The sequence below is a fragment of the Haliotis rubra genome, unplaced genomic scaffold (genome assembly GCF_003918875.1).
Source record: "Haliotis rubra isolate DU_JTF1 unplaced genomic scaffold, ASM391887v1 Scf223, whole genome shotgun sequence".
Classification (NCBI taxonomy): Eukaryota; Metazoa; Mollusca; class Gastropoda; order Lepetellida; family Haliotidae; genus Haliotis; species Haliotis rubra.
Genome location: NW_025766259.1, coordinates 1,404,249 through 1,422,273, shown reverse-complemented (window position 1 = coordinate 1,422,273; position 18,025 = coordinate 1,404,249). Strand labels below are relative to the sequence as shown.

At 41.2% G+C, this 18,025-nt stretch overlaps 1 protein-coding gene and 1 long non-coding RNA gene across 3 annotated transcripts in view; one reads left to right on the top strand and one right to left on the bottom strand.

Annotated features, from left to right (window-relative positions):
- LOC124277570 (large neutral amino acids transporter small subunit 1-like) overlaps positions 1-14,577 on the bottom strand; it is a 47,795-nt gene extending 33,218 nt beyond the window's left edge. For both annotated transcript variants that reach the window (XR_006898860.1, XM_046713286.1), the window contains exon 1: positions 13,750-14,577. Coding sequence is in view for 1 of the 2 variants with exons in the window: in XM_046713286.1 (XP_046569242.1) it covers positions 13,750-14,194 (445 nt within the window). In the remaining variant the exon portion in view is untranslated. The remainder of the gene's footprint in view (positions 1-13,749) is intronic.
- LOC124277571 lies at positions 2,951-16,991 on the top strand. The gene is made up of 3 exons (XR_006898861.1): positions 2,951-3,032; positions 4,569-4,576; positions 16,979-16,991. It is a non-coding gene; the product is annotated as an uncharacterized LOC124277571 (long non-coding RNA).
- Positions 16,992-18,025: the final 1,034 nt, after the last annotated feature.

Sequence of the window (18,025 nt, the reverse complement as noted above, 5' to 3'; positions counted from 1 at the left end):
AACACATGTGCAACATGTATAATAAACTGTCATGTTCTACTCTTTGTTATGAATATGGATTAGAATCCTGTTTATCAACCACATCCATTCACCATATGCCACAGTCCGACAGTAAACACATGCACAAGTGTATAAAACATCACTGCATCTACTGCCTAGTTCGTTCATGTAGTATAAATCCCGTATCTTCCAACTGGCGTAATGTATCTGAGGTTATTAAACTGTACAATTGATAAAGATTATTTGCAAAAGAGACCAAATTGTTAATTGTGTTCAAGTGAAATTAATATTTGGTCAAGTGGATTTTGAAACAAATTCCAACTCCTGTAGATCTGTACTCATGTGTGACATGAACGTATATTTCATTATCCTTTTCAGGTTTTTCAACCTGGTCCTCAACATCAACAGGTGCTAAGAAATAATTACTTGTTTTTACTAGTGTTGGGAATTGGGTGAAATCTCACAATTGATGATTGCTTCATTACAAACGAACAATCATCGAAAAAAATTGGTTATTTTTCAGATCTTCCTATCCAGGTTGTTATTGCAGATAAATATAACATGATGCAACTTCCTACTTTAAAGTGATGACTAATATATCATTCAAATGGAGTCTTCAAGAACTATTCAGTCATGACTTTTCAGCTAGTGAAGTAAGTTTTCTAAGAAATAAACACCTTTTCAGGCCCTGACAACTTCGAAGATATGTTCCATCGTCAAGTGTTTCAAAGACTAAAACAGTTTAAGTTCCAAACTCGTTTGTGTTCGATTATGAGAAAATGTGATCAATTGCTTGGTCGTTTGATCACTGCGACCAATCTTCGATTATTTCAATTAATCGGAACACCAGTTGTTTTTACCAATAATTTTAGGGCACAACAATAATAGCATTCAAAACAACTCGTGTCATTCCGGCAAACCAGATGGAGACTCATACCCCTTTCGTGGCCATGTTCAAGACTGTGCCTTGTCTAAGGCACGGAGATGAAATTGATCGAGGACTATTTCCAAGGAAAGATAACTCTGAATTTCAAAACATGGCTACTCTTAGAAAACAACAATTAATTAATAATACAACACGAAAGTCACTTTAAGTAAGTTTCTTACACCGTCAACAAATATCAGTAAAAAGACAATATTATAATCATGGTAATAATAATAAAAATCGATAATCGCAAAGACACTATTTGACCTCATTTCACATTTTACTACTCGCGATTTGATTGGTTTTCCATGATTCTTGGCAACAATGGCGTACAACTCTTCTTGTAGGTCACAGAAAGAGGCGAGTAGTTCACGAATGCAGGGGTACAGCAGATTTATCTCCAGTTTCTCTGGGGATAAATCAGCAGCTTCAGCAACAAACATCAACACCACTATCCAAATATGTATTTCCCCATTCATGATGTTATCAACTGTTATCATACGACTTTAGTGGACTCGTATTTCACATATTATTGATCAATGAATGACAAAGAGGAAACAGCTTATTGTCAGGCTTCACAATATTTCATAAAACATGTTGAACATCTAGAATGCAATGCTAATATAGTTCTTAATTAAAGGAGTTTCTTTCCAAAATATCCAGCAAAGGGCACTTTGGTTAGAATCCGAGATAACACTTCATGGAAATTAACTTGTAACATTTGATGCCAGAATAACAATACTAATTGGCAAAGTCCAAGAATTGAAGTCCACAAAGTGTATCAGGGAAGCCAAAACTATCCTGAAAAGCTGATTAGAAGGAAAGGCAGATCGAGATCACATTAATCTCTGGAAGTATTGTAATAGGATAAATTCTGTATAAATAAGTACTTTGGATTATCTCATGTTGTATGTCTGTTTGTATCATGTGTTGTACTGAAGGCCACATATTGTGGTGCAATGTTTCACCATCATTTGACAAAATCACATTTGCCTGCTATATACCATGACATACTCTTTTCAAACAGGGTCCCGAATCCACAATTGCTTTGTATCATTACGACCTATTGTAACTCTAAGGAAGGCATGATACTCTATCAGGCATGGCAACAAGAAAATCTATTTTCAGCTGGAAATTTAATATTGTGCCATCGAATGTGTGTGTGTGTGTGTGTGTGTGTGTGTGTGTGTGCGTGCGTGCGTGCGTGTGCGTGTGCATGCTCAGGGGGGGGCGTGATTTGAAATAAAATCAGCAGAAATTTGCCATAACTGCTTTATGGATTACAAGTTCTTATTATATAATGATGTAAGGTTTCCTGCTTGACAACGGTCCCAGAATCTATTCCAAAACTTTGCATCACAACATAACAAAGCAGTTGTCATCTATATTAAGCATCCTACTTCTTTAGAGTTGCAATAGGTCATCATGACATGGAATGTTTGTGGATTCAGGACCCTTATTATCCATAAACGTTTAAAAAGCCAATCAAACAGATCATATTTCTCGCAGGATTGCGAATGTTGTTGAAGTAGGAGTTAGTGAGTATGGTTTTACGCCGCTTTTAGCAATATTCCAGCAATATCATGGCAGGAGACACAAGAAATGGGCTTCACACATTGTCCCCATTTGGGGAATCGAACCTGGATCTTCGGCGTGACGAACAAACGCTTGAACCACTAGGCTACCCCACCCCCCATGTTGCACAAAGAAGGCTTTGTGGATCGGTCTCCAGACTGTGATAACCAGAATTAACTATGACTTGATTTCACATGGCATTAATTACAACCTCTTCATCTTCACTAGCAAGTGGCATGAAACAGTGGAGCAGAATCAACAATTGACTCCCATCAATTCCGTTTGTCGGAACTACCCCTTAACAAAACAGCAAGCCATCCCAGACACCTGACACTATCTGAACTAGCCAGGTGAGTAGATTACCTGTGGTTAGATAAGTCGTCTACAAGGTGGACAGGTTATCTATCTTATCTTATCTGCCAATGTTGTACATGAGGCTATGAAGGTCAACTCTTACGATGGTGCCAACAGCTCTCCAGATTTATCTGCTAACACTACAAGATAGTGCAGGACCATCAGTTGTGTGGCTGGAGTGGGAGTGGATGTGGGTGCGGATGTGGGAGCGGATGTGGGAGTGGGAGTGGGAGCGGGACGGGGTGTGGGAGCGGATGTGGGAGCGGGAGCGGGAGCGGGAGCGGGAGCGGGTGTGGAGCGGGAGTGGGAGTGGATGGGAGTGCGGATGTGGGAGCCGGATGTGGGAGCCGATGTGGGAGCCGGATGGTGGGAGCGGATGTGGGAGCCGGGGGGGGGATGTGGGTGCGGATGTGAGAGCGGATGGGGAGTGGATGCCGGAGCGGAGCGGAGGATGGGGAGCGGATGTGGAGGATGGGATGGGAATGCGGATGTGGGAGCGGACGGGGAGCCGGATGGAGCGGATGTGGGACGAGTGGAGCGGATGGAGTGGAGCGGATGGGAGGACGGATGTGGAGCGGCTGGAGGCGGAGCCGGAGGCGGATGGATGGAGGATGTGGACGGACGGTGTGGGAGGCGGATGTGGGAGCCGGATGTGGAGCGATGTGGGAGGCCGAGGAGGCGGAGACGGGAGCGGTGATGAGGCCGGATGTGGGAGCCGGATAATAGGGGCGGGGTGGGGAAGGGGAGTGTGGAAGTGGATGTGGAGTGCGGGTGACCGGAGGCGGAGCGGATGTGGGGGCCGGAGTAGGAAAGGCCGGATGGGGATGCCCGGATGTGGTAAAAGAGAGCGATGTGGGAAGCCGGATGGGATGCGGGAGGCAGGAGGACGGATGTGGAAGCCGGATGTGGATGGGATGGAGAAGCGGATGTAATGGAGCAGGAATGGGCGGATGTGATGGCCGGATGTGAGGGAGTGTAAAGCGGATGTGGGAGCGGGGCGGATGTGGGGAAGCTGGATGTAGGGCGGAGTGGATGCGGAGGGGATGTGGGAGGCCCGGAGCGAGATGTGGGTGCGGGGAAGCGGATGGGAGCGGATGTGGGAAGCGGGGCAAGGAGTTAGGATGTGGGGGCGGATGGGGTAATGGGAGCCGAGTGGATGTAGATGTAGAGGGATGTGGGAGGCGGATGCGGTGGAGGCATGGAAGCGGATGTGGGAGGCAGGAGTATGGGATGGAGCCGGAAAGGAGTGTGGGAAGCGGATGTGCGGGGGATGTAGGAAGCGGATGTAGGGCAGGAGGCGGGGGAAGGGGATGTGGGGAGCGGATGTAGAGGCCAGCGGCATGGGAAGCGGGAGGGCAGGGGTGTAGGAAGCCCGGATGTAGGAAGCGGATGTAGGGAGGCGGGGCAGGGGTGTGGGAAAGCGGATGTGGGGGAGGCGAAGGCGGGGGTGGGAAGCAGATGTGGGAAGTGATGGGGAGGCGGATGTAGGAAGCCCCGGATGTGGGGAGGCGGGAGCAGTGGGAGAGCGGATGTGGGGCGGGGCCGGAGGGAGTAGGGGTGGGAGGCCGGATGGGAGGTGGATGTGAGAGGCCGGATGGAGTGGAGGCGGGGTGTGGGAAGCGGATGTAGGGAGGCGGGATGTGGGAAGCGGATGTGAGTGGATGTGTGGAGGCAGATGTGGAAGGAGCGGATGTGGGAGCGGATGTAGAGGGAGGAAGGGATGTGAATGTAGGAAGTGGAGTGGATGGATGGGGAGGCGGGGGCAAGGATGTGGGAGGGATGGAGGGCAGTGGAGCCAGGAAATGGAGTGTAGAGAGGCCGGGGCGGAGGCAGGGTGTGGAGGCCGAGGAGTAGAGGTGGATGGGGGTGGATGTGGAGGTGTGGAAGTGGGGTTTGGGAGTGGGAGAGGGGAATGGGGAGTTGGTGCGGGAGTGGGAGCGGAGTTGGAGTGGAGGTGGCATGGCGTGGAGCAGAGCAGAGAGGGAGCAGGAGAGGAGAGGAGTTAGAGTGGAGGTGGCATGGAGTGGAGTGGAGCGAGTGGGAGTTTTTGCTGTTTTAAGCAGACATTTCCAGCAGATATGCTGATAAGCTCCACAGATGTACTCATGCAAGGAACTCACCCGGATCATTCATATGACTAGTCATGTCTTTAGCCTCTTGGCTACCTTGCCACCCTCTAGTGGTTTGGAGATTATACAATTACAAAAATATGAGTGTTTCCATAAGTCAGAGCTAGTTGACCTGCAGCTAGTATTATTTTGTGGAGATCAGTGATGTTATTTGAGAAAGCTAATCAGACGACTGCTTAAATGGTTTTAATGTCACCCATACCCAACCGTAACCTAAATATACCATGATAATCCTATAATACCATAATTTAAAAAAATTATGAATAAAATATCTCACAGTGCAAATGAAGACTTTTGCTTATATCATTCATTAATAACTCTATATTTACACACCACCCTTGGTGCCATTGTACAAAGCAATCTAAGCATTAATGTGATCGTAAGTCTTATACCCTAACAACCTAAGATTAAGTAGATCCAGGTTAGAATTTGGTCTTTGGCAACCCTTGTCGTAAGCGGCGACTATCGGGTAGTCAGGTTCCATCCCAGTTGTGTAGATCAATGCTCATGATCTTAATCACTGGATTGTCTGGTCTCAATAATTTACAAACCAATGCCATATAGCTGGAATATTGCTCAAAGTGGCGTAAAACTAAACTCACTCACTCACTCTTTATCTTTTATAGATACTGACAAAAATGTATTGTATACTGTATCATCTCCTGTAAAGTGTATCTTCTAGACCCTAGAGAAGAAACTGAAAACGGTATCCAGCTCAAGTTTGGAACAATTTGGCAAGTCCAGTCCACTCTCAAATTAACCATTGCTCTCCATTTGGATTCTATTTCTTATTTTCTGGGCATATATTTTTTCAAAGATAACATGTATCTAGGACTGAATGTCAGTCTAAGAGCTCAGCTATAATTTAACTTCGCCAATTGTTAACCGTTTCCTGTCCAGTCTAGACAACATCCTGTCAAGCAAGGATAACAAGAAGACAAAGTCATCAATATCCCCAGCAATGGCAAAATACTCTTCATGATTATGTCTACGAGTTATGATTATGTCAAATATTTAGGTGTGTATATAGAAAAGTGGAAGGAGAGTATTGAAAGTTTTTTAAAGTTCTGCTCCAGAAAGCAGCACTATCAACAATTTCAGTCAAACTTGTTGCCATAGAAATGCCAAAATATTTTATTCAGAATTCCCAAACTACCAAAAGGCACCAGTACACCACCAGATCTATCTATGTGCCAAGTTTGGTGAAGAAATATTGAACGGTTTTAGAGTTCTGCTCCGGAAAAGAGCACTACAACAATTTCAGGCTAAGTCAAACTTGTTGCCATGGAAACGCCAAAAATATTTTATTCAGAATTCCCAAACTACCAAAAGGCACCAGTACACCACCAGATCTATCTATGTGCCAAGTTTGGTGAAGAAATATTGAACGGTTTTAGAGTTCTGCTCCGGAAAAGAGAACTACTACAATTTCAGGCTAAGTCAAACTTGTTGCCATGGAAACGCCAAAATATTTTATTCAGAATTCCAAAACTACCAAAAGGCACCAGTACACCACCAGATCTATCTATGTGCCAAGTTTGGTGAAGAAATATTGAACGGTTTTAGAGTTCTGCTCCGGAAAAGAGCACTACAACAATTTCAGGCTAAGTCAAACTTGTTGCCATGGAAACGCCAAAAATATTTTATTCAGAATTCCCAAACTACCAAAAGGCACCAGTACACCACCAGATCTATCTATGTGCCAAGTTTGGTGAAGAAATATTGAACGGTTTTAGAGTTCTGCTCCGGAAAAGAGAACTACTACAATTTCAGGCTAAGTCAAACTTGTTGCCATGGAAACGCCAAAAATATTTTATTCAGAATTCCAAAACTACCAAAAGGCACCAGTACACCACCAGATCTATCTATGTGCCAAGTTTGGTGAAGAAACATTCAAAGGTTCTAGAGTTCTGCTCCGGAAAAGACAAATGTGCACGGACGGACGGAGTCCATTTTAATACCCCCAGCAAAACGCTTTGCGGGGGATAAAAAGATGTTGTGGTTCCGATTACACCTCTTTGAAATTTAGGGTAGGTAGGTAGGATTTTTTTTTTAAATTTTTTTTAGAAGTAAAGTACAAACTAATAACACCTTTATCAATGTGTAATTGTTTATTCAATCAAGCTTGCGGCCATCATGTCGACTTTCTCTATCAGAGTGACAGATATCTGTCGGTGCCGGGGAAAAATAATCGTATCTGAAAGCTTAATTTATTCATACCGCCTAAAAAAGATAGGGTCGGCACCAGAATTCAAGGGTCGGTCGGGTAATCGGAACCACAACATTTTTTTTAGGCCTAACAACAAAAAACAAGGTAAGGCAGGTCAGGTATTTAATCAGCACTGAGCAGTTAACTTGCAAACATTTAGTTTTAGAAGTTTAGATTATCTGAACTAAGGGCCCAGTAGCATTGCGTCAACAATGACGCAAGCTTCTAAATTCACTGCGTATTTGAGATAGTGAGTGCGTCAAATACGCAGGTTTTCTGCGTCATGGCAAACACTGACTCCTCGTAATCAGGGGAGCTGTATAGAGCTGATGTGGAGAACAGTCAAAGCACACGCTATGATCATGACAGGATAGTTACACAAAGACACAGATAGTATAATTGCCCAGAGAGTAAATTGAGGTTTAGATAACTTCCAATGCTGTGGCAAATAAAAATATAGGGTGTTGCAATACTTTATTAGATGTGTATAAATACCTTTGCAACATCCTAATTATCTTCTTATATATCTAGGTTGAAGGTGACAGTTTACCATGTTTTACTGACTTCCCTTTTTAAGTAGGGAAAAGCATGAAAATTCTGTTTCGTTGAAAAGACATCCAAAAGATAAATTTATCAAACATTTATTTCAGTTTCTGAAATATTATTAGTCATGTAATGCCCGAGCCAGCAGTTATAAAATGATACAAACTGCCATGATTGTTTGCCCTATATTGACAGGAATCAAAAATACTAGTAGCATTGTCAACATGTTCAATAGTAAGCATACCAATCAATAGTTTTAATAGTTGCTGCTTGTAATATATATAACTCAAAATATGTCCATTTCAAACCTGCCTCTATTTAATAGTAAGCATACCAATCAAAAGTTTTAATAGTTGCTGCTTGTAATATATATAACTCAAAATAACCATTTCAAACCTGCCTCTGTTCAATAGTAAGCATACCAATCAATAGTTTTAATAGTTGCTGCTTGTAATATATATAACTCAAAATATGACCATTTCAAACCTGCCTCTGTTCAATAGTAAGCATACCAATCAATAGTTTTAATAGTTGCTGCTTGTAATATATATAACTCAAAATATGCCCATTTCAAACCTGCCTCTATGTTCAATAGTAAGCATACCAATCAATAGTTTTAATAGTTGCTGCTTGTAATATATATAACTCAAAATATGCCCATTTCAAACCTGCCTCTGTTCAATAGTAAGCATACCAATCAATAGTTTTAATAGTTGTTACTTGTAATATATATAACTCAAAATATGCCCATTTCAAACTGCCTCTGTTCAATAGTAAGCATACCAATCAATAGTTTTAATAGTTGCTACTTGTAATATATATAACTCAAAATATGCCCATTTCAAACTGCCTCTGTTCAATAGTAAGCATAACAATCAATAGTTTCCAGCAATACAGTTTGTAACATATATAACATAAATAATGCCCATTTCAAACCTGCTTCTGTTTTAGTTAGCAAAGATTATGACCCTTTCAGATTGAGTTTGTCACTCAACTGTCTGCAATACTTTTACTCATTTCTTTTACATTAGCACATGCAGTTATCAAGCCTGAAGTTGATCTACTACTGTCACAGTACTGTTGGCTACTATTGTAATACAACTGAAATAGTTTAATAACCAACAGTCATCCCTACAACCTGCACAATTCAGATTTAAAAATCCAACCATATACTGAGTGAGTTTGGTTTTACGCCGCTTTTAGCAATATCGAGGCGCGGGAGACCAGAATTAGGCTTCACACATTGTGCCCATGTGGGGAATCAAACCCGGGTCTTCAGCATGACGAGCGAATGCCTTAACCACTAGGCTACCCCACCGTCCGAAGATATTAGTAAACAGAGAACAGTACTTAAGACTAACTGATCCTTAGTCTATTGATTCGGGAACAGTGAAAATGACTGTAGTGAGTGAATATGGTTTTATGCTGCAATTAGCAATATTCCAGCAAAAACACATGTCGGGGAGACCAGAAACAGGGTTTTACACAGACTTTATTTTTGGGAGTCATTTTCATTATTTGGGAGTCATTGAAATTTTAGTGTAATATTTCCTTGTGTGAATCAAAAAGCATCAGTCTGCCTTTTCTGCATTTTAGACAGATGTGCTGAAAAGCTGTTGCATTTTGTGAATTTTAACAGTGTCAATGTGATCTTTAGAAGCTTGATGTCTCGTACATGTCGACTTCTGAAAATTCTGACAATCAAATGTAAAGGGGTTTGATTTATTTTTTGCCTGAATGCACATATCTCGGGTCATGATTTTGCAGCTGGTTTTAGTGTTCATCATTAGAAACGTCAGATTTGATTTTCTTGCTTTCATTACCGAAAAACGAGTCAAGCGACCACTGTTTATTAACACAGACAATGCTTAAATGACCAAAACATAGTCTAAACATATCGAATGACGTATTCAACTGCTATTTACTGTCAGAAAATAGTGAATGACACACTCAAATGCTATTGGCAGGTATTTTTTACCGCATTCTAGCATGGCTCTATTTTTAGCCATTCGGTGTTCCCGTACTTTCTGTTAACATAACGAGCGTTTTCAACACAGTTTGCAATAAAAGAAAGCTACCATGTGATTTGCTTATCAAATCAATTTTATTGAACTGAATTCTGAGGGTTACTCATAAAACGTGCGTCAAGATTGACTCGTATGATAATATTTTGAGAGTCTTTTAGAAAATTGTTGCGTCAAATACGCAGGAATCACTCGTAATGTAAAACCCTGCAGAAATGGGGTAGCCTAGTGGTCCAAGCATTGGCTTGTCACTTCGAAGACCCGGGTTCGATTCCCCACATGGGTACATTGTGTGAATCACATTTCTGGTGTCTTCCGTTGTGATATTGCTGGAATATTGCTAAAAGCATACTCACTCACTCACTCTAACAACAAGCATGGGCTGCTGAAGACTAATTCTATCCTAAACCATCACAGGTATTCAGTGCATGTGTACTAAATGATATGTAGCTGCATAGGAAAGTTTTGAAACACTGTATGTAATGTTCATCCTTTCTGCCTTATCAATATCATCTATGTTCAGCTATACAATTATTTCACTGTAGGAGTGCATTCAAGTGCAGTTCCAGAGAAAGAATTTTTCACATCACCGAGAAACAGCCAGTTGAAAAGCAGAAGGCGGCAAAGCTAATATTGAGCAACATGACATACAAGACCTTGACACTCAGGCAAACACATGTACTGTGATGCTAATGGCAAAGAATGTAACCCTATTACGACAAGCAGAAACTTGTCTTTCCAAGAAACACATTACAGAAGATAACAACTTGTTTTAAAGTTCTTTAGTTCTACGTTTAAGTGCCAACAACTGAAAACTGAATCCCGAAAAAATTCATCATATGTTGTAAAATGCCGGCCTCTCCTAAGTACAGTATGGCACGTTTACAGCTCTATTTGTCATCTCTGACAACATATAACAAACTGTACTGCTGTTTTATAACATAGAAGACCTTCACTCTCAGGGACAATGTAACAATAAATCACAACATATTACAAGTATGTTACTCTCTCGTCAGGATTTTTCTGTCTAAAGAAAATGAAGGTACAGAAGCTCACCTTTCCTTTTTAGAGTAAGTGAGTTTAGTTTCACGCCACACTCAGTAATATTCCAGCTATATGGCAGCGGTCTGTAAATAATTGAGTCTGGATCAGACAATCCAGTGATCAACGGCCTGAACATCAATCTACGCAATTTGGATATGATGACATGTGTCAACCAGGTCAGCGAGCCTGACCACCCCGATCTCGTTAATCGCCTCTTACAACAGGCATGGGTTACTGAAGATCAATTCTAAACCAGATCTTCACGAGTGAGAACTGTTTACAGATGAACACCATATATTTCATAAGTTCTTCTTTCATCCTAGCTCATGATATTATTGTTAAATACAGATCGTGTAGAAGCTGAAAAGGATGTTCAATTAATCAGTTATTTGGACGATGACAAAACATATCAGGAAGTGAAGTTTAAGATCATTGGGCATTACAAAAATATATGTCTTAAGAAAAAGATGGGCAATCATGAGAAACTGAACTTTTTGGTTGACATGCATTAAAATTATGACAGATTCTTTTGAACATAGTGATGGTTTCATTCTGACATGTATCAATAAAGTGAATGTTTTCTGAAGGTTCACAATATATGTTGATGACCTTCACCTTGATCACCCTTATCAGCAATTTTTTCAAAGGAAGGAGTATCCTGGAGATACACGATAAACAAGTATTACATAGGAATAGAAATCACATGCACTTGGGATGCATGTGTCATTAGCATGGACATACTGATGGAAAACAGCAACCGTGCTTCTTATAAAGTTCAATTAATTAATTTATTCTGAAATAAAAAATATGCATCCAGCTATATGCAGTGGTTTGAAAATAATCGAGTCTGGGCCAGACAAGCCAGTGAGTAACATCATGAGCATCGATCTATGCAGTTGTTACAATTATAATAAAAGTGACATGCAGTGTATAATGAATCTTTCTAAGGTTTGCTTTAGCATGTTTAGGGTTGAAAACAACATATTAGCTTACAAAGTTGACATGCTACATGCTTTCAGTGCCTGTTATTATTCAGTGCCAAATTTTATTTAAACATTATACATGCTGGTAGAATGGACAAATACATACTGAATCATGAATACACAATGCCATTTAGAAAGTGGTCAAATGTAAGATATGTTATATTTGGGATTACACTTTCTTCATAAAGTACAGATTCTAGTACTTTTGTTTGTTCGAGTCCCATCTGAAATTCGAACCCACAGCTGGGATTCGAACCCACAGCCCCAGAGTCAGGCACCTAATCGCCAGCACACAGAGTCAGCCGCTTAACCCACTCAGCCAAAGCTGACATGTTATTCTGAATCATCACGGATTTACGGGTCGCGAAATTCTGCATCCTATACACATAAAAATTGACACTGGACACAACTAAATTTATTAGCGCATCCACACGGACGCAGAAAAAGTCCAAATACTTTTGTAAAAATTCCAATCAAGTAACAATAAGTTATCACTGAGTTTGCTACTAGCTGAGTTATGGTATCATTTGCAACTTCATTACTGTAACAATTAAAGTGCTGATCATGAGACACAATACAATAACAGTGTTAGTAATAATATTTAAGTGTCTGGGACCCCCATTTTGTTGTCCAGGACCCCTGAAAATTAAGAGTAAGAGCCCAAAGGGCCCTCAAATACAGGACTCAAGGTATATCCCTGATCATGCTGTTGATACTCTGTTTTCAAGGCTGCTAGTATGGTTCCCGATTCAATTCAGCATTCTCAGATCAACAGGTAACCCAGCCGTGCATTGAACGGTCAGAGTATCACAACAATCAAAGTACCACTGTACTGGTAGTGAATACGGGAAAGAATATTATCAGAGCTATCACACTAGACCCAAAACACTCTGCTCTGTAAACAGTAGGGGTGTTATTGACTGAAAACTTTAATGTTGACTTGCTGATTCAAAAGTTACTATCTCAATACAAAATATAGTTTTTTATTCTGTATTGATAAAAGTGATACACAAATGATAAAGGTTACCTTTGCAAGCCTACACTAAATGAATTTAGTTGATCTATTGTAAGTTTTGAATTGAATTATGGGTTTTTTCAATTTTCTATCATAATCATGGTAGTCTTACAATAATACTTTGACATGGATACAGTTTAAACATATTTGGTTCCGTAACTTGTACACGGACTGGATTGTTAAACAAATTTTGCGACTAGATGTCTCTTTGCCATGGATATGTAGGATATATATATAGGATATACAGGACCAACTACATGTATTGAGTTAGGTCAGTATGACTGTTATTTTCCTTACAAGAGACAAGGTAACATATCATATGCAGCAATTTTCATTTTAACATTTAATATTTTCAGCTGAACAATTGACCATGTAAACCAACAATAGATTATCATGATCCACATTAATATGGCATACAATAGACTAAATGTGGAATAATTCTCACCTTTTGTCTGAAATGTTCCCCATTATGAACTTATGGTTCGCGTAATGAACTCATTTAATAAGAGTCGACCCATACAATAATCATAAAATCTACTGGAAAGTAGGCTAAATCAGAGCTAGTGGAGTCACAAGTGCACTGACACAGAGACCTGGAGATTAAGTTATCTTATATAATAAAAATAATGATAAAATTCACAAGAAGCCCAGGAGAAGCTCAGGTTATAATAAGGACCTGTCCAATCATTCCGGACTAAAATTAAACTCACTCTGGAAAGATTTCCGCCAGCAACTTCCGTATTTTTAAAATCATTCTATGACTAAGAATGTAGGTCTATGGTTTTTATAAAAAGCCTAAAGCTAACCCTAACCCTTCAATATAGTTCTAATAAATTAACACTATTCGGTCACACTTTTCTTGATTTGTGTTCACATTTAGAGAATACGTGATGATGTTAATGTTATCACATTGCCTCAAGTCGTCAACGTATTGATCTATATACTTACATACAATACACACAGCAAACAGTCTCTTAGGAAGCTCTGGTACATCGCAATCAGGGAATATCGGTTGTAGAATATACAGACTGCATATCAGACTCAGTGCAGCGATACCGACTGGGCATATCAACATAAAGTTAATCCACAGACACACAAATGCTGGGTAATCCCCAAATGCTCTTTTGATGTAAACATATTCTCCGCCAGATTGTGGCATCGCTGCCCCAAGCTCCGCATAACACACGGCGCAGAGGGTGTTGTAAACGCCGCAAATGGACCACATTACCATGGACATCCCCACTGATTTTGTGTGCATCAAGATTCCAACAGGTGACACAAAAATCCCGGAGCCGATAATAATACCCACGATAATTGCAACCCCTTGGAACAGGGTGATAGTTTTTTTAAGTTCCACTTTCTCCGCCGGTGGATCGCCTCTTCCCGAACCCATCTTGAAGTTATTTTATGTGAATCTGGAGCAAATATTATGAGTATAAGTCCAGGTTTCCTTTGGGTGCTGCTTGATTAGGCCGCACGTCTAATATTCCGTATGCTTGAATTACGACTGCGCTTGTATTATTTACCCAGTGCCTTTCATGTACTACGCCACGTGGTTTGCTGTTGTAACCAAGAAGGTGCCGTTGACTGGTCTCCTGTCCAAGCCCTACAACTTCCCAGGGCGGTTGACTGGTACGCTTTCTGTTTGAGTAACAGCTGATCTGTAATGGTGTGTCAAGTCACGTAGGTCAACCACTGATTAGCTCTTACTGTTTTACGCCCGACCACATAGGCACCAGCATTCCCGCCTTGAAGTACTATCACAACAAACTCACAGAGTAGCCTCCCTTGTTACAATTAGGGAGCGGTTATTTTGGCGGTTGTTGAGGGAACACGCCTACTTTATTCATTATGAATGGGCTGATAGAGTAGACGATGATGCAATAGTCTGAAAAACGATTTTTTTTCTTTGTGTGTGTGTGATCTGTCATTTCACGACATGGTTATAAGGATTCAACCTGTACAAAACCTATCATTTGTTACAGCTCGAAATTAGCTGGAGATATTGGTGTGGGGAAAATGACAGAATACCTGATAGTAGCATAGAAATATGTACAACAATATTGAGTGTTGATATGAGCCATTGAGTAACTAAATCGTATTATGCTAATAAATCTCATCAGTGGTATTCAGATATATCATTTTAGCTGTTTAATATAACCGACAAGGTATTTGTGTTTAAGTAAAATATGTTATAATTGGGATTTTACACTTTTATTTTACACTTTCTCAGTAAAGTGCATAGCCATTCGTCACCACTCGCCCATTTCCGTAACCTCCAAGCTTGTCCCGAAATAACACGAGTTGGTCACGAATGGTGCATAGCTTGTACTTTGGGGGATATGAGTCCCTCCCGGGTTAGAACTCACTCTCAGAGTGAGGCTCACTCTAAGGGCCTTCGCACAAAGTTAGCAATCTAACCCAATCAGCCGCACGTGTGTAAATGTATGTACAAGTTGGCGAAGGCATGCTTGCTAGACTAGAGCTTAGTCTCTGACTATATTTAATTTTGATAGAACAAATAATTCCTTTTAAGTTAAAAAGGAGCCCCAGTGAGATGAGTGATTCAGAACGTGAACCCGATAAAATCTAGACTTGCTTCATTCAGGGCTTCAGCATTGCAGAGAGGGCTGGGCGGAAAGGGAAATATTGCAGTTCGGGGGCTATGAAGTAGTGTTGTGTGTTTGTTGTTAAACGGCGCACTCATTAATTTTTGAACATTCCAGCTCTCTGGCGGTGGTCTTTCAATAATCGAGTCTGGACCAGACAATCCAGTGATCAACAGCATGAGCATCAATCTCCTCAATCGGGATACGATGACATGTGCCAACCAAGTCAGCGAGCCTGACCACCCGACCCCGTTAGTCGCCTCTCACGACAAGAATGCATGGGTTGCTGAAGACCAGTTCTAACCCGGATCTTCACGGGTGTTTACAATTGTGAATGCCAGAAGCACGGGTATGGTACCGAAGGACCAAGAGTCTTAACCGTGGGGAATCTTGCGTGAGTGAGTGAGGTTAGTTTAACGCAGCTTTTAGCAATGTTCACGCAATATCACGGCTGGGAACACCAGAAATTGGTTTCACACATTGTACCCATGTTGGGAATCGAACCCGTTTCTTCGGCGTGACGAGCGAACGCTTTAACCACAAGGCTACCCCACCGCCCCTGGTGAATCTTGGAGTCCCAGATATCGATATCAAGGTTTGATGGATGCTCTTTGTCGGGAACCTACAGACACAACCTATGTGTGTCACAACTTACGCCCCGCTGTCCTGCTATCTCATATGTCTGGTGTCACAATATAATCACAACCACCATACGCCTGGTGACTGGATATCAGCGTTAGATAGTGTCCAGTATCACTGTTCATGTCGCGTGGTCACGTACTGGACACGAGCGAGTGGGACGAGTGCAGAGAGTCACGTTCAGTGGATAATGTTTCACATACCGTGTGTTATCGCAATAAAGTGCTGACATATAATATGTCATTGGTGTTGTGTGTGTTTACATATTATAAACCTATGGCCAATGTTGTCTATTGTTCTTGCAGTTGCTTCGCATTATGGAATAACCTCGGTAGAGGTTTTACGATTGCAGGATGTTTTACAATGATCATTGTAATACCTCAGTGTCAGGGATTTCCTTCCCCTGAGGTTTTACATTCTCAACCAAAACCTCGGAGTCGTCTTTTATCCTACACTTAAAGACCTCCTCTGTGGTGTAGTGGTTAGAGCGTCCGCGTACAAGCAGCCACACATGCACACGTATGCACGTCGTCATATGAGCGAAATATTCTCAAGTACGACGTTAAACCCCATTTCAACTCACCTTACATATTAAACCACATACATATTATGTCATGCTATCATTGTATGATTTGTTTACATAACAAGATTGACAAATCATTGTGTTATCTGTCTACGTAACATATGTTATACCATTGGAGTTGTATGTGTTTACATATGTGATACCACGTGATGTGACATATGTCATAAATTTAGTGTTCTCCGTGTATACCTAGTATTTGTTGCACCACCAGTGTTGCATGTCTATATCACACATGTTATTCAAATACGTAACACTTATGTTATTAGTGTTATAAGTATACATAGCATTTGTTGTACAACTAGTGTTATGTGTACATGCCACAAAGTTTCAGGTAAGGTGAGGTGAGTGAGTGAGTGAGTTTAGTTTTACGCCACACTCAGCAATATTCAAACTATATGGGTCGGTCTGTAAATAATCGAGTCTGGACCAGACAATCCAGTGATCAATAGCATGAGCATCGATCTGCGCAATTGGGAACCGATGACATGTGTCAACCAAGTCAGCGAGCCTGACCACCCGATCCCGTTAGTCGCCTCTTACGACACGCATAGTCGCCTTTTGTGGCAAGCATGGGTTGCTGAAGATCTATTCTATCCCAGATCTTTACGGGTCTGAGGTGAGGTGAAATTGAGTTTAACGTCTTACTTGAGAATATTCCGCTCATATGATGACATGCACGCTGGAGGCAATCTGTGACAACAACAGACAACAGCTACAGACTATAGTCTGTTTGCAGTGAAAACGTACCGATGAATTTCACTTTAAACAAGGGTTAGGGTTAGGTTAGGTTTAGAGTTAGGTTTAGAGTTGGGGGAACGGAAGGAACTCTTTCCCTAATATTGGTACATGAAGAGCATTAGCACTCCTGGATTGTTCTGAGAGGATAAAATGGTGGATTTGGCCTTATACAGAGCGAGGATCGATCGCGATAGGTGAGCCATGTTGGCACGGACCGTGAGTACTCGCCTCACACCACTACATCAGATCTGCCCCTCAGGCGGTCTGTCTGTGTAGTGTGGTTTACTCTCTTCCGTCTAGTGTCATTGTCTGTGATTACTCAAGGTCACGCTCTCCGTGATAAATGTTATGAATACCTGGATTTTGAAACCATTGTGTACATTGGTGACGTGACTATGCCAGGTCCCTTGATCAGCCATGCGTATCATAGACAGGATCAAACAATCACATGATTCCAGCTAACGTTGTTTAACTACAACTGATCCTTTCACACGATGTAGAGACAAATCCAGGTCCACAATTGACCATGAAAGACCTTAATGCTGTTAAAGCTGAGATCAAAACCGATATATTGAATGAAATTCGCGAGTTTCGACAATCGATGTGTACGGAAATGAATGCCATAAAATCTCAAATAAGCGAAGTAGCAGAAAAA